Source organism: Dermochelys coriacea, chromosome 1 (genome assembly GCF_009764565.3).
Source record: "Dermochelys coriacea isolate rDerCor1 chromosome 1, rDerCor1.pri.v4, whole genome shotgun sequence".
In the NCBI taxonomy this organism is placed as follows: domain Eukaryota; kingdom Metazoa; phylum Chordata; order Testudines; family Dermochelyidae; genus Dermochelys; species Dermochelys coriacea.
In genome coordinates, this window is record NC_050068.2 from 153,602,323 (window position 1) to 153,620,436 (window position 18,114).

Consider the following 18,114-nt stretch of genomic DNA (forward strand, 5'->3'; position numbering starts at 1 on the left):
GGTGATCATAAGGATGAACATTCAGCACCATTTACTAGAAGCAATTTCTCTATCAGAATTTCACACAAAACCCAAAATTTTACCATAAAGTTATTTATCATTCATACTAAAAGCACTATGCTGACTGCCATCCCGTAGCGAATGCATACTGGTTTCGTTCAGCAGTGCTTCTTCCATGTTTAGCACCTTACTCTGCAAATTGCACCATTGACTTAAATGATAGAATCCAGTCTTGCATTAATAAATTGTTTTAGACTTTAGTAATTACTTAAAAATGATTTTGTCCCATATGTAATTTGTTCTGTGAACACTGATATCCAAGTTTAAAGTGCATATCAAATATAAATCTGTTTCAAAGTTCAGTGACTTATTGTGTTAGCATCCATTTAAATGGAAAGCTAGATTTGAAAGAGATCATACCTAGACTTATTGAGCTGGTAATACCTAAATTAGTAGGTCCCAGAATTAACTGCAGTTTTTATTTTCCTACTTTTCTCCAAATCACTTATATATTTTGAATCTGCTAATTTCATTTCCTGCCCTGTCCAAACCCATTTCCCCTTCATCTTGCTTTCCTTACTGATGCTCTCAGCAGAGCAGTTGGCAAGTGATAGACTCCTCCGTTGCCTTGGAGTTAAGCCGCAGTTTATCACAAACTCACTGATTAATTCTTTACTTGTGTGATGTGTTCACTTTCTCATCCTGTAACAAAAACAACCCTTTTTTCTTAGTATTGCAATAGGTTTATGCTTGGTCTAATCTTGCAGTTCCCTGAAGTATCATAGACAGACAACGTTTTACATTTGACAGTTGTATAAGTGTATTTTTAATCAAAAATTGTACTTGTTAGTTTCAAAAAATTGTACTTGTTAGCATCTGGGGAAAATAACTGTTCAGCTTTTATTGACTTCTGTTACATTACATTTTGCCTGCTAAAAATAATTGCATGTTTGCACAATTTATAGCTAATTTCTTTTGTGTGTGTTTAAATTTTTCTCCCATACAGTTTTATCTTTTGATAGAACTATATCTACATTTTAATCTAAACTGTACACATCATAGGCAGCATTCCATTCATCCTCTTTTTTTTGCTTTGTTTTGCATGTAATTGCAATTTAAAATCTGTAATTACTAATTTTTGACTATAGCTTAATCTTCACAATTTCAATTCAGAATCTTCAGCATAAATTCATTTAAAAGATAAGGGCAGGGGACTTCACAGTAATTAATAAACATCCTGAAATATGTATTACTAATTAACCAATTCACTATGCTTTGGGGTATGTTCAAAGGAGGGGGGAGTCAATATAATTGCTTAGAAAAAATTTCAGTCATAAGGTCTCTTTAAAATGTTTTGTTCCATTTTGCAGAATAACCATGTGCATGGACAGCCGTATACAGGTCCAGCAGCACATCATATGAACAACCCTCAACGAACTGGCCAACGAGCACAAGAAAATTATGAAGGCAGTGAAGAAGTTTCCCCACCTCAGACGAAAGATTAGTTAAATGCACATAATCAATTAACTTGCTCCATCAAGACTGTGCACCCAGGCCTTACAGTCCAACCTTTTTCTGTGTCTGGCTAATATTTAAAACTAGAAAAACTATTCCTAATCAACATGGAGTGGAGAGTCTATTCACTGTCTTATCTGCAGAAAATTGCTGTCAATATATAACCTGCCTGCAGTGGAAAGTGTATAGTGTTTTGTAATAAATGGCCTGATGCTAATGTGTAAATGGCAAAGGTGTATATAGTATATTAATGTTTGACTGTTAATTCTTAAGCAAGAAACATTTTTTTTGTCTTGATGAGACTCACAGATCTACAAAAACAAAAAGTAACTTCTTGATATATCCGCTACGCTCTGCAACCAGTGTTGCCTGCCTAATGGCAGTTGGATCAACTCCTTTATGAAAAAGCCTATCCATGTCAACCACAAAAATAGTTTCATGTTAATTCTTTGCCACTGGAGTCGATTTTACTATGAGCAACGTAATGGCTGGTAACCTTTTAATTATTTGGTTGATGTGGAAAATTGGTGATGTAACATTGTTTCTAGATCTTTTTTCATTGCCTTTTTCATTCTGGTATTAGGTTAATCACTTTGAAGCTATAGTTATGCTGTAACATTTAGCATGGCTTCACACCAGGTTAGTGTAGCCAATCGGGGCAAAAAACCCAACCATGACAGTAGTTGTCCCAAAATGACGGCTGTATTGCTCAGAGCTTTTTCTTCTTACACCTAGACTACAAAATGGGGGAGGGAGGGAAAATGTGACAAACAAGTGGTTTTCAGTTGCACATATGTTCCTCACATCTAATGTTGGACAGTTCTCTCTGGGTGGGATAAAAACACTTAGTTTTCAGTAATAGGAATTTAAAAGATTTAAAACAAATATGCAAAAATTTTGCTATGCCAGGATGCCTGGAGCATAATAGACTGTATTTGGTGTGCTTGTTTTGTTTCTTTGGTAGAGCTTATTAGATAAACTACTAACACTTTCCTTCTACTGCATCCCAGTGAAGTGGAAGTCAACAAAATCACACAGTACTTGTGAGTGCTACTGCACCAAGTTAACTTGCTGGTTTTCTGCTCATTCACAGTTCTACTTGAAAGCAAGAATTGTCTTAGCTCTTTAACCATTATACAAGAAATCTTAACTTTAGACGCAGGGTTTAATTATAAAAGAAACTACTGGTTAGTCACATACGATTCTAAGGTATCTCTAGTCTGGAATAAACATTTGTTTAAAGACTTCAAGAAACGCATCAGTAAATACTGTATTTAAATGAAAATTGGTAACTTGAATGTGTGTAATTTTTTGCAACCTGTCTAAAAACCAAATACCCCTGCAAAACAGATGCAGCCCACCCTATACTATTTAAATATTTTGCTGTTTTATTTTATAGAAATTATTTTGCTGAATTCACAAATAGAATTTGATTTAAGAAGAATATTTTGTCCTGTGGTGTGTGGTTTTTTGTTTTATTTTTTAATTGACTGCAGAGAAAGTTTAATTCTGTGCAATGGCACTATGCTGAATTCTGGAACTACAGTCACATTGAGATTTTTGTGCACAGAAAAATTTGGCCCTTGACTAAGAATAAAAAATTAGGACAATTACCCTGTAAAAGTTTCTTAATGTGATTTATCTTGTACTTTTTGTATGTTTTTATATATACATACATACATACATATATATATATATATATATATATATATATATATATATATATATATATATATATATATTTAATGAGCACAAGCTTGATGATGTTTTTTACAATTAAGTTAATAGAAACAAAGCTGCTTAATCGAACAGAAGGTCTGTGTTGAAATGAACCAAGAAAAAATAATCAAAGTGCATTCTTATGCATTTAATGTAATATAAGGGAGGGCTACAGAGATGAATTCATTTGATTTTTTTTTTTAAATATTCTATGTAGCAATGATCACTTTTGTGCTTCCATGTGTTCTTTAGTGCTCAACAACTTACTTCAGTTTTTCATGGTTTTTTAATACCACCATTTTGCCTGAACTTGTTAAGTTTGGGAGAAGTTTTCCCACGTATGTTTGGGGATACTTACTGGAAGTTATAACTCAAAATATTAGCCTTCATATTAGAGCTGAAATAGTTCATATTTATTTGGACCAGTAATTATTGTTAAGCACACAGTCTCAGAGATGATTGTGCATTTTTTTCTATTTAGGTAAAAACATGTAATGTGCTAGTTCAGCCTTGCCAAATGTGATTAATTTTAACAGTGCAATGATTGTAGAGACATGTAAAAAGATTTGTGAGATTGTGAGATTTTTGAAGGTTGTGATTTTTCCCCTCTCCTGAATTGGGGAATAATGACTGGTAGCAATTATTTTTCAGATGGCAAGTTGAGGTTATCCTGCATCTGCCACTTTGAAGAAAGCTAGCCTATGTTGTTTGCTTTTCAAAATAGATAGCTATAGAAAGTGTGCTGAGGAGAAAAATCTTTTCTTCACTCTGGGCAAAATAGTTTTTATGTTGTATTAATTTAAGTAACAAATGTTGTACTAGCAAAAAGTTTAATATGCATATTACTGTTGCAGCAATATGGCAGTGGTCATTTTCAGGCTGTATCCAGTACCTCGATATTGATATGGCACCACATCCACAAAGTGCCTAAAAGTTTAATTTCCCCTTCAGTAATTTCTGGATGATATTTTCTGTTTAGAACAGATAGTGGGGAATCTCTGGTCTTCCATAAAATAAGAGCCAATAAATAATAAAACAGTTTCTCATTTTCCTGACAATTTGACATTTAAATGCATACAAATTGAACATCCATAGGTCATGTTATGTGGTGGTAATGTGTGGTTAAAGTGTATCTATAAAAAGCTGCATTTTACCCAACAGAAGTTCTCCCTCTGTGTATTTAGATTAATTCTGCTACCATTAGTGACTAAAATAAATTTTTACTCTTGTTACTGCAGGGTTAACACAGGTGAATGGGGACTCCATTCCTCCTCATGCATCAATAAGAGTATTAAGTTCTAATTTCAGAGTTTATCAAGTACCCCTGTGTAAACCCATTGAAGAAAACGGGGTTTTACAGAGTTCAGTGAGGGCATAATTTGACCTGCAGGATTTGTATTACTGGTGGTGATGCACAAGAAGGAAAGCCACCCAGCTTGACTTTGAGATTTCTGAATGAGTTTGCAGGACTGGCGGTTAGGAGGGGAAATAAATACTTTTGTTTGTAAACTATTATATTTTGATGTGGAAATTGAGACACAAACATGCAGTCCTGCAATGCCATTTTTGTGGGGACGCTTATCAGAGTGAAACTGAACATTTAAGAGACAAATCAATTAAGGAAAATGAGTTGAGGTTTCTACTGTATGCTTTCTCAATCGTTCTGTTGTGCCTAGTGTGTATGTTTCAGCATATATGCTGAGGAAGAGCAGTTACTCTTCCAAAACCCTCCTAATAACACTTTGCACTCATAGCAAATCAGATTTGCTACTCTGCCAAAGCTAAATTGGCTGAAATTAGATTAGCACTGTAGCTGTAGCACTGTAGCAACTTACTTTATTTAGGTTTTGCTTTGGTTTTTATATGCTTGTAATTGGTTTTCCAAGCTCTCGAAATCCTTGGCCAGTAATAAGCATGCTGGTAAAATGATTTAAAATATATGGGTGTTTTTTCTTTTTTATATAATTCCTATTAAAATAATTTTTAACATCTAAGTGTTGCTGTAAAGTTTGCAATGCTGGCATTGCATTGTTAGAAACAAGTTAGAAAAATGTTACGATTTAAAGTTTTTTAAATTGTATAAATAAAGGGAGAAGTGAGATTAGGAAAGGATCAGAGTAGTAGTTAGATAGCTATGTATTTTTGATTGCGGTAAAATCTTGCTAGCCCAAAATTTGGTAAACTGCAACTCCACATTGAAAGTATATTTCCTTTATTGTTATTTGCTAAGTCTGCTGGAAATGGGACCACCATCTTAGACCTCACATTTCCCTTGGGCCAGTGTGGGAGTTCTATGTCAGCACTGTGTAGTGCCCTGAAACAGAGAGCACATGTAACTGTGCTCTTCATCCTCCCAGCTCCCCGTTTCTCAGGCTCTCGCTGTGCCCACAGTCGCAGAAATGACCAGCCTTTTATCTGGAGCAAAGATGCAGAGGTCTTTAGAAAAATCACTACCTTGTGAATATTCCATGTTTCACTAAGATCTCTGTAGAAAGAAAGTGAAAGTAAATGAGACTCTTGCAAGTTCTGAGCTCAGGGGAGAGAGACCCCAATTCTCTCTCTCCCTCCTCCCCAGCTTCTCTTTATTCACACAAGTAATCTGAATGCTGCAGGGAAGCAAAGAGGTGGCAGCAAGATGGTTTCCTAAAGGTCTCCATTCCTTACCGCAGATGAGCATCTCTGTTCCACTTCTCTTTGTGCAGACAAAGTGGGGCCACTATATAGCTGCTGCAGCAGGTTTACTAGTGGCAAGGAGGAGCACAATAAATGCCCTAGCTCTGCTTCAGGGCATTTCTGGCCCTCTCCCCACAGCTGGTGGGGATTGCTGTGACTAAATTTCACTAATCTGCACTGAGCCTCCACTTTAATAAGGACTAGCAAAATTATCTACTGTGCAATAAGGGCTTTAATCCACTGTAATTGGCACTGTCAGTTTTTACACAATCTAACTATTTTTAAAGTTAGTACCCAAAATGTCTGGTGTCTTTCTAACTATTAAACTGCCTTCCTGACTCTCTCACATTTAAAACACCAAGTAGCCATTATTTTTCTTTCCCATAAGAAACATTGTTCAGTACTGCCTCTGCAGCAGCAGTTTATAGGCTAAAGTTAGAATTGTGCTGACATAAATGCTAGTGCTTAAAATGTGTGAGGTGCTGTGAAGGATCTGGAGGTGACCTAGTTCCTGTCCCAAGGACACTAAAGTCAAAGGTCCCAATCTTGCAATCTGATCTTCTTGAGTGGACCTCTGTGCCCATTGAAGCACTATGGACTTTAACTGGACTTACATAAATTCCTCTGTGAGGAGTCCTGTTTTAAATCAGTTGGGCTTTTCAGGGATCTGACCACATCAATTACATTGCTGGATTTGGGGCCTAAACCAGAAGCCACATCCGGAGCACCTGTATTTAAATGTAGGTGGGGAAATGGTATCAAAAGAATTAAGAACAGACTTAACTCTTGAAGAAAAATCTCTTCTGAATAAGGGCTAATTTTCTGCCAAATTTTAAGTATGCAAATTATATTTTCAACTTTAGAACTCGAACCGCTTAGTAACTAAAAGCCACTTTTTGACAGAAACTAAATGAACTTCTAGACTAACTTGTATTAAGTAGAGCTTAGCATAGAAAATCACTGTCACTGTTGAACAAAATCTCACAAAATACTGTACTAACTTAATCCATCTTTTGGTCTCTGAATGAATGGTGAGTCATGAAAGTGGAAATGGAGCTAAGTAAATAAGTCTTAAATCTTATCCAAAATCTCCATGTCATAGAACCAATAAAATTTGGTGAAAGAAAATTAGGTCATCCAGTCCATCTCCCTGTCAATGTAGGATTGTTCCTTATTACAGATCTATTAATATTTTGTCCTGTCTAGTTTTAAAAGTCCCAAGCAATGGGGTTTCTATCACTTCCCTTGGAAGACAGACATCTTTCTGATGATTATCTTAATTTTTCCCTTTCTTAATGTAATTCTATTACTCCTAGTTACATCCTTTGTACTGTGATAAATGTCTGTCCTCATATTTGCATCTTTATAAATTTGTACACTTATATCCCCTTTAGTCACCAGTTAATTTATATGTATTTAGTGCATTTAATCTTTCCATGTAAATCAGTTGCTCCAGCATCCAAGACCTTTTTTTTTTTTTTTTGCTCTTCTCTGGACTCTCTGTGATGGTTTTCTGGTAATGACGAGACTAGAACTGAATTTGTACTTCCAGGTATGGTTACACTTGAGCCATGTAGAGAGTTGTCTTATTTTACTGTGATGCCTCTGTGTATGCAGCACAAAATTGTTTTGGCTTTTTTTGCTGCTTTATTCCATTGAAATCATGTTCAATTTTTGTCCATCTCTTCAGCATTTCTGCTTTCTGGGTTTCTCCCCTTAAATTGCCAGGATTATTCTCTTTTTATTTTAAAGATTGATACGTTTGCTCTTGTTACATCATCTGATAACCCCTAGTTTCCCATGATTTTTCAGTAGTATTTTTCAGGAATATAGTACATTTATTTAGGTATTTTTATATCCTAGAATACATCTGGACTGACTGATTTGTATAGTTGTAAATTTCTAATTATCTGTTTATCAATAGGTATTTTAGGTGATTTGGCAAATGGTAGTTTTTCTATCTCTTAGGATTTGTCTCATTTACAATGAACTAGCCGCTTCTTACACTTGTGATAACAATTTCTTCCTATTGGATCTTACGATATTTCTCTATCTCAAAAATTGCTTTTTTGGAATCTAATATCTTAGTGCTGCTACGCACTATGTTAAATTTAAGTAGTTCATTAATCCAAGCCTCCTTTTTTCATTCTCAAGCAATTCCTGTCTCTTGGCAAGTAGATCCATGATGGCTTCTCTAGTTCTCCACTTTTGGATCATAAAACTTGTGTCTAACTTAGGTACCTCTTGCTGTGTTTGGCTGTATTTAAAAGAAAAAAAAAACTGAGAGAAGCTTCCAAGTCCTTACCTTTTTGAAAGCAAATCCCAAAGCCTAGGATTATCCAGGCTAACTGCAAACGCAGGAGCAGAACCTGTTTCATTAACTGATCATAAAAATCAAACTTTTCAGCAAATTAACTGGGGAGGGAGGGACAGAAGTTGGGCAAGTGTAAAGGGTCAGGAAAAAGTGGTGCTATTCCACACATGTCTGTTACCAGTTCCAAGAGTCCATTCTCCTCACCTCACTGAACCTCAGTGTCCGACACCTCCTCTCATGTTAACCCTGTGTCTTCAAAGCTCTCTCAGCCACCATCTTCCTATCTAAGCAGGAATTTCTGTGTATCCCATGAGCCCCTCCTAAACTGGTAGGAAAAATCTCCACCGAATGTTGTGTAAGTCATTCTCGTCTGCCCTTTTCTCTGTAGGTCTTCACAAAGGTATCCTCAAGCCACCATCCAGCTGCTTTATAAGGCTTTCTCCTATGGTTTGCACCCCACAGCTGAACCTGTTATGGAAACAGGGTGTTAGGACTCAGCCATGGGTGGGTCAGAGGCTTTAACCATGGGCATTTGACGCTTTCTACCCCTTGCATCCTGAAACTCCTACCGAGACTCGCTACTACTTGAAACATGGCAGTGGTCTGACAGCCAACTGAGCTTGTTCCCTCTTTCAACATCCATGCAGCTGCAGAATTTTCTAGGCAAAGACTTTTTTCCACCCACCTATGGGCCGCTATAGTAGTATCTGCCTCCCATTAGCCCATGGAGCAAAGATCTTGGATCATTTGAACTCTGATTCCACACATAATATGCCTGTGGGTCACTTAAAGTGGGTTTGTCAGACATTCATACCTGGGACCTCCACTTAATAGACTGTCTCATGGATTATTTTCCTCCCATTTACAACCTGCATGCTCCTCCCCCTGCCATTTGATCTCAAGGAAGCATGCAAGATTGCAAAGATCACATAACATCCCTGTGAAAACCACAGTTGTTTACATGAATAAACATAAAGTATATATTTTTAGTTGTCCAAGCAATTGAATAGCTGGAAATAAGGAAAGGAGGGTTAGTACCATATGAAAAACCTATGTTCCACAGATCACAGTTTGAGCATTTTTAAGTTGCTACATTGATTATGCATGCAATGTAACTAATCTCACTATATTTCAAGCAAAGTCTAGCAGTGGTTTTCTGAACATTTCTGCAGTTTGAACCAAAAGATTACTGTCAATGTAGATTGTTGTGTCTGTAGAATAACCTAGAATAGATTTGTATTATGGTGCTATAGACTGTCTTCAGAGTAGTTTGGTAATGTTCCTTAGATAGGTTTCAAATGATGTGTATGGCATTTGACCCTACAGGCCAAAGTAGTACCAGCAAAGCATAAAGAAAAATTTGGACTCAGCTGAAGAACAGGCTAGTTGAGAGGTTCTGTTGTGGATGTATTGAACTGCAAATGAAATATAGTCACATCAGCTTTAAGCATCTTGGAGACAGAAGTAAACCTGATGATGTGCTTTGTGTGAGAAGCAAAATAGCCTGATTGTCCTATGCTTTGCATCCACTATAATGATTTGGGATCAGATTCTCTGTTCAATTGCACTGTGCTCCGTGCAGAACAGGGATGGGAAAGGTAGCTTGAAGTTTCTATGGTCCCCGGATCCTGAGGCCAGCTGGGGGCCAGACTGGACCCCAGTCTCCCTTAGAACAGCCCAAAGGCTGGTCTAATTTATATTTGGCTGCCCACAGCTGCTGCGATCAGAGAGAATGCAAATACTCCAGCCATGCCCACTTTCCTTCAGGACTGCCGCCTAGGCCAGGACCCGAGGGGGAGTGCTGAAGAGCCACCGATGTCTAAATGCCTCCTGTGGATTCTTCTTACAAGCCAGCTTTGCACCATTAGAGCTAGGGCCAGAATCTGGAATGGACTGTACAAAGTGAGTGAAACGTGCTGTGTCCTATGACTGAAGAATTCTGGTTTAGTAGCATTTTACATTCACTTTGCACAGAAGAAGTGGGGCCCAGTAAATGATTGTGTTGGTTTATGGTGTTGATGTACAAAACAAACCACACTATGAAACAAGCCACCCTTAGAAGTGCATGAACTCTAGCAAGAATAAGAATCTGCTCTATATTTTTATAAAGTCACCCACCACCATGGTGTCTGAGTGCATGTTGCAGCACCAGCCATTAGTATTGATAAGAATTAAACTCTTTCAGATGCCCCCAATATATGTACGTTTACAGTTACCACTCAGTTTTATGTGCTAAACAGAAAACGGAAAGTTTTTGATCAAGGCAACTCAAAACTTTAAAAATCCCACAAATGTTTCCCATTTGCCAGTAGTCAGTTTCCCCAGGAGTAATCTCTAGTGCTAAAGGGAATCAGATTTTTTAAACTGTGAACTTCCTTTTACTTGTGAAAAAGATAAGTGTAGTGATTTATCAATGAGCTGCTTGAAACCTGTCAAGTATTCACAACCTGCCATTTTACACCAGTTGAACATATGGCCCAAATCACTTTTCATGCTCAGATTTTTCATATTCACTTGTGTAATAAGTATAGATACCGTTATAATCTCTACAGTGTATACTTTTGAAGATAAGGCCTTTTACTTTCTCAGGGCTCTCTGGATCAGTGGCTCTCAACCTTTCCAGACTACTGTGCCCCTGTCAGGAGTATGATTTGTCTTTCGTGCCTCAATACAAGTATTACAGCACACTATTACTGAAAAATTGCTTACTTTCTCATTTTTTACCATATAATTATCACAACATATTGGTTGGAATATAAATATTTTACTTACATTTCAATGCAAGTATATAGAGCAGTATAAACAAGTCATTGTATGAATTTTTTTTTTGTACTGATGTCACCAGTGCTTTTTATGTAGCCTGTTGTAAAACTAGGCAAATATCTGAGTTGATGTACTGCTGGAAGACCTCTGTGTACCCCCAGGAGTACATGAACACCTGGTTGAGAACCACTGCCCTGAATCATTTAGCTCTGATTTATCTCCCTCAAACACACATCTCCTACATTTCACTCAAGATCCATTGTTTCACCACTACTCCTGGATGACAGGTTTCAGAGTAGCAGCCGTGTTAGTCTGTATTCACAAAAAGAAAAGGAGTACTTGTGGCACCTTAGAGACTAACAAATTTATTTGAGCATAAGCTTTCGTGAGCTACAGCTCACTTCATCGGATGCATTGCATTGTAAATGCATCCGATGAAGTGAGCTGTAGCTCACGAAAGCTTATGCTCAAATAAATTTGTTAGTCTCTAAGGTGCCACAAGTACTCCTTTTCTTTTTACTCCTGGATGGGGAATGCACAGAAGTGCATGGACACTTCTGAATCACTACAGAGGGTCTGTTCAATTACACTTGGACTGAGGAGATAGTGCTAGTGAAGTAGTAGACTTCACATATCTGTTAGTAAGATCTTGTATCTGGTGGGCGGGTGTGTGTGTGTGTGTGTGTGTGTGTGTGTGCAAATAAGCATCACCCACAGTGTTTGTGACCATCCTAAGACTAATTCGTAAAATAGTCCAAAAAAAATTGTAATAGGCCTGTTCCTTTTCATACCAGTAGGTAAACTTTCAAAGAATGCCATACTTTATGGCACAGTCTCCCTGCTTAAAATTTGGTAATTCACAACATGCCCTTATGAAGGTGTAAAAAAAAAAAAAAAAAAAAAAAAAGCAATTTATCTCTTTAGAGCTCCACTGTTAAAGCTTCCAATTTTAAATGGAAGCCTCTTGGTATTCAACTTGCATGTATACTTCATAGCAAGCAAAGCCTTGTACTACAACTGAGCAGTGGAAACTCATGTAGGAACATTGGCATTTCAGTACCTTGCTTCTGAAACATGATCTGCTTCCTGTCAGAGTCTCCAGTACGGCTAGATCTTTGGAGATATTAACTGAAGATAATATTTCACAATTCTCTTGTCATTTTTAATGACCAGTGCTGTAGTTCTTATAATCTTGTCTATTGTGCTGCATTAACACTGGACTTGCTTTGAACTAATTTTGACACTATATTAACCATGTGATAAAAATTTTGATCTTTCCTTTTGTTTGTAAATTATGTGACCAAATAAATTGTATAATCTGTGTCTCCTTTTCAATAACCAGCAACAGCTGGTTTGAACAGGTCAGTGGGTATAATATGCATTTGTTACACATTAATACTTGCTGTCCAGATTAATACAAGTGTATGCCCTTGAGTGGTAGGGGTGAGAGAACCATAGACTATCATGTAGGCCACAAATAAGATGTTTTTAATGCAAGGCACCCTTGATGACATACATTTTTATTCTACATTATTCATATTTGTTTTGCTCTCTCTTACTGTTTACAATATTTTTTTATAAAGCTGCTGAAGTAAAGTTACAGAAGAAAGAACCTAACAGTCTTACCACTGTGCTTGTCCATTCCCTCCCCCACCCCCAACCACCACCACCAGTGCTCTGAGAATTGCATGATTCCATCCTGTTAGCAACATTGGAGCATTTCAAAATGGAAATGGGAGGAGCACTGGGTGCCAGCAGGTGACTGATGTCAATACTGATAAACAGAGGGGGATTTGAATAGTTAAACTTTCATTATATAAATCTGATTTCAGCTTTGAAAATACAGCAGCCCGGGCAACACCAAAATCAAATAGACATTCATGGACTGCAACAATACCAAACAAAAAGGCAACAGCGTGAATGTGGATATTTTGTGTGAAGTATCATCTATTTAGGAACATAGGAATTGCCATACTGCCTCAGACCAGGGGTCCATCTAATCTGGTATCTTTTCTGTGACAATGGCCACCGGCAGATGCTTCAGAGGAAGTTGCAAGAAACCATATTGTGGGCTATACAAAATGAGAAACCATCTTACTTAACCCCCACAATCAGTGGTTGGTTCCTATGGTGAAAAAAAGCAGGAGGCTTTTTTGAACCTCCAAATGAACAATCAACTAGTGTTTATCTGTTTTGTTGCCCTGCTCAAAATATTTTAGTAGATTGAAAAGGCACAGTTCTCCTTTACAGAAATTGCACTAGGTCATCCCTGTTGTATCATGTCCAGCTCTACTTACCATACGTTTCTAGAGACAGAATATTCTGTTTTTAATTATTTCAATCCATTTGGCATTGCAGTGAATCTCAGAGGTCTTCAATTCTCAGGATCATCCCTACCATCTTTTTTTTTAAAGATAGGTTGTCGATTTACTACCTTTCCATCCTATGGCATAGCAAGTGATTGATGAAAGTTTGCATATTTTTCTCAGCAGCTCAGCCAATTAATTTTTAATTTCCCTCAGAACTCTTGAGTGAATACCATCAGATCCTGGTGACCAGTTGCTCTCTAATGCATCTATTTACTCTAGCACCATCAGTCTCTGACAGTGCTTCATCTTTTTTACCTGAAAGGGGTAGGTCTGAGTTGAGTATCAGCCCAGCATCCAGTGTGAGGAAGAATGGTGTATTACTTTTTTCTGTGAAGTTCATATCCTATTTAACTTCTCCCTTTACTCCCTGGTAGACTTGTGAATTCAGTGATTCTTGTGTAGGCTTCTTGCTTCTGAAATACTTAAAGAATTTTTGTTTGTACATCTTTGGCTATTTGCATTTCCAATTCCTTCTTAGCCTTCCTAATTTCCATTTACATTTTAACTGCCATAGTTTATGCTCTTTTCTGTCATCACTTCAGTTAAATTTCCATTTTTGAATAACTGGTTTGGTTTAAAAGGAACCCTTAACCCAGGCCATATAACTTGACTCCCCCTCCCAGCCAGCCAGCCACCTTCCTGCTTCTATGTTTTTCAGTGGTGTGAACACCTTTTGTGACTCTAAGAGAATGATGATTCAGACTATGCTCAATCAAAGATTTTGATGTTTTTTTTCTTTGGGGCCTTTTGACTTAGCTTCCTCATTTTTAATTTAAACCCCTCATTCTAAGTTTACAGTTGCTATACTAGATTGGTACGATTCCTCCACAAGAATGTTGAACTTAATTATGCATTGGTCACTTAGTAGTTGAGTTATTCTTGCTCTAAATAGTGTGTTACTTCAGACTATATTGAAAATAGCCCTTCCTCTTGTGTGCTTTAGAATTAGTTTTTTCAAGAAGGGATTGTGTAAGTTGTCCTGTTGTGCCATTTGATCAGTTTTATGTGCAGTAGTTGAAAATACCCATTATTACTATTTTACTAGACTTACTAGCTCTTTTGATCTCCCTCTATATTGTATATTCTTGTATTGATCCAAAGCAGAATTAAGTCAATAGGAATGAAGTACCATTGACTTCATTTGGCTTTGGATCAGAACCTCAATGTCCTTTTCATGACTTGCTGCTATGACCCTACTAGTATATTTGTATTCCTGTGGCCTGGAATTTGCATCCATACAGATTCTACAGTATGGTCTTCCTCATCATTACCCTGTAGGAGTCTATGGAATTTTCTAAGCATAGCACTGCTACTCCATCTCTATGATTTAGTCTGTTTCCTGTGCAATTGTCTCCACATATTAGTGTCCCACTGAGTTTGTCATTCCATTATGTTGCAAGAATGCCTGTTATGTCAGGAACCATTTCCCTATTTTTGTGTCGATACATAGACGTGTCTAGTTCTTATTTTTGTCCCTAGGTCTATTTTTATTAAATTTTATCACATTATCTTTCTGGAATGAACCTTTGGAATCTCAATCTGTCCCTCTTCTAGTTCATCTGTAATAAGTGACTGGTCCTTTACTACCAGATATGGAGTTAATTTTGAAATCTGTGTCCAACCTGACTTTTCATGAGTGTAAGGATTTTTATACATACAAATAAGGTCTTTCCAAGTGAGTGTTTAAAACTTGCTCTTTATATTCAAGGATGCTCTACATAAACTAAAGGAAGGTATCTTTACTTACAGACTAGAAGCTGCATCAGTTACTACAATACAGCTTTTAGTTTAGTTATGCATTAAAAGGGTGTTTGTCCTTGATAAGTTTGGTGCAGAGTGAACAGACTCAAGTCTTCAAAAATGCTCTTCTGGATGTGTGAATTTAGAATGAAATGTGGCATTGCATCTTGTATATTTACATGAAATAGGTTTGCTGCTGCCTTCAGCAATATAGTGTGGTACTATTTTTTGCTGCTGTTGTCCTAAGTGTGTAGGTTAGTGGATCCTTACAATACAGTTAATGCAAATTGGTTTTGACGTTCTTTTGCATCAACTAGCCTTAAAGAGCAACTTTCATGGATGAGAAGTTTCAAATGATTTAATTATATTTACCTTGGTTCTTCCCTTTGTTAGTAATTTAAGCTCAAAAACTTGAATCATCTTTCCTCTTCCTATTCTAGGTTTGATGCTGTAATGCTGGATTTTTATCCAGAGCAAGAGAATGTATTGGATTATGATTTTGTGGCAGGAGTGGCAATAAGACTGGCCAACTAAATTGTCTTATATAATTTTCCCTAAAACTTTGCTCTACAATACAACTTAACCCAAAGTTGTTTTAGACAAGTCAAACCTGAGGCTGTTATCAAAAGGCACTTCCATTATAAATGCCTCTCTCAGGCACTTATAATCAGAGCTGGCCTTAACTTCTAGATGAAACAGTATTTTTCTTTCTTTCTTCCTTCCTTCCTCATCCCTGCAAATGTAACAGACTTCTGTCTAGTGTGATTGCACCACTGTGCACTAAGCTGCCTTTAGCAGTTGGGGGAAATGATATTTTGTGGGAATTTAATCTAAAGGTTATGCAGAGTGGCTCAGGATAGACAGCAGTGATAGAGCCTTGTTTATGCTCAGGGGTAGCCAACCTGAGCCTGAGAAGGAGCTGGAGTTTACCAGTGTACATTGCCAAAGAGCTACAGTAGTCCGATGAAGTGAGCTGTAGCTCACAAAAGCTTATGCTCAAATAAATTTGTTAGTCTCTAAGGTGCCACAAGTCCTCCTTTTCTTTGTGCGGATACAGACTAACACAGCTGCTACTCTGAAACCAGTAATACGTCAGCAGCCCCCCCATCAGCTCCTTGCCCTCCCCCCCCCACCCCAGCAACTCCCCTTCCCTCCCTCTTCACAGCTCCTGACCAGCTGTTTTGTGGCATGCAGGAGGTTTGGGGGGTGGGGGGAGCAAGGGCATGGCAAGGGAGGGGGTGGGAAGGAGTGGAGTGGGAGCAGAGCCAGGGCTTGAGCAGTGAGCACCTTGTAGTGCATTGCAAAGTTGGCGCCTGTAGCTCCAGCCTTGGAGTTGGTGCCTATACAAGGAGTCGCATATTAACTTCTGACAAGCCAGAGGTTGGCCATCCCTCCTCTAAGTGGCTTGACTATGGGAAGGATTCAGAATCTGTAAGGCACAGACTCTCTCCCTGTACTGTGGGTGCTTAAAAAAATGTCTAGGTCACATCACTGCAATATTTTGCATTGATCAGTTTAAGGGAGTGGGCTAGAAATTTACATCCTCCCCCTTAATGGAAACTAACATTTTCTTTGTATTTAATTTACACCAAATGAGAGGTACCCACCATGGGGGGAGGCAGGGGCAAAGGCTAGCTCTTATAACTGAGATTATGACCATTTGGTCTGAAATTTGAACCTGTTTGCTCAGTGATAGCTGGGGTGGGAGGGAAGAGTTTTAAGTTTTTGTGTTTTGCCCTTTTTGAATAAGAGTAAAATGTGAATGGACTTTTTTTGATATTTTAAACTTTGAGCTAGTGCTCAGAGGAAAGTGCCTTTCCCATAGTTGGTGTGTGGTTTAGACATTTTTAAAGTAAGGTATTGTGGAAATTACTCTGATTTTTATTAACACTCCACTGGTGGTTCAGCACATTGAACACTGGTATAAAGTGGATGAAATAAACCATAATAAATGTAGATGGGCCTTAAAGAACAGTAGCTGCTGCTGCTCCTTAACCTGCAATTCCTCTTGAAGAGTTATATTCCAAAGTGTATAGTGCTAAATAATTGAATGTGTATTTGAATTTATGTGAGGTTTGATAACAGCACTTGTTACAGCACCAAAAATGCTACAGGTAGCATCACATGACTGGTTGAAATGAGTTTAGTTCTTACAAACCATATTGCTTATTTTCTTTGGGTCTTTAGCCCCAACATAGCTGTATTGTTACCTTTTAAAAAATAAATCAGCATACACAACCCTGTGCATGTTGTGTAACTCATGGGTGAGAATGAGATCAGAATTCTTTTGGACTGCTGTGCCAGCAACGGACTTGAATAAAACTGGCAAGCTGATGCCTCAGCAAATACACACAAATGGGGCTAGATTTGTCAATTGTATTCAGCTGACAAAGGACTTTCCTTGATTTGTACCATCTGATGTGAGTTCAAGGAGACACTCCTGCTGAAGCCAGTTAACTTTGTATATAATGTATCCAATTCTGATTGTATCTCCTTATAACTGAAGCCATTAAGCTGGCTTCAGATTAAAGGCCTTATGCCCTGTCCATGCAATGTGGAGGGAAAGTTGTATTATCAGTTGATTGAGAGCACTCCTTCAATTCATTTCCCCCCCCATGCTTGCTTGATGTGGAAGAGATGTGGATTCATGTAGTGCCTAGCAGAGATCCTGTATGCAGGGTACTTTTTTCAGCAGCTCCTTGGCTAATGTTAGAAGGTATACGTGATTTACAAACAGGACTTGTTCACAAGAATCTGAAATTTTTTCCAGTGCAATAGTTTGTGCATGATTCATGCAACAGCTTATACGTTCGCTGAGAGAGCAATCATCTTATTGCCTTCATTCTACCCTCCCAAAGATCAAGCATGGCTCCTAGCAGCAACTGCCTTTTTCTTTACAAGGAGGCGTGAGGGGGAAGTGTAAGGTATTCTCAGGCAGAAGAGCATCAGGGCTGCCTTTCCAAAAAATTGTAATGTTGATACATAATGCTGAGGGTATAAGGGAGGCTGTGGTGTAGCTTG

General features: G+C 37.8%; 1 protein-coding gene across 10 annotated transcripts in view; it reads left to right on the forward strand.

The window, feature by feature from the left end:
• Positions 1 to 3,265, forward strand: part of USP9X (ubiquitin specific peptidase 9 X-linked) — a 200,162-nt gene extending 196,897 nt beyond the window's left edge. For all 10 annotated transcript variants that reach the window (XM_043505905.1, XM_038384263.2, XM_038384284.2 and 7 more), the window contains one exon: positions 1,371 to 3,265. In XM_043505905.1, coding sequence (XP_043361840.1) covers positions 1,371 to 1,505 — 135 coding nt within the window. In that variant the 3' untranslated portion in view covers positions 1,506 to 3,265. The remainder of the gene's footprint in view (positions 1 to 1,370) is intronic.
• Positions 3,266 to 18,114: the final 14,849 nt, after the last annotated feature.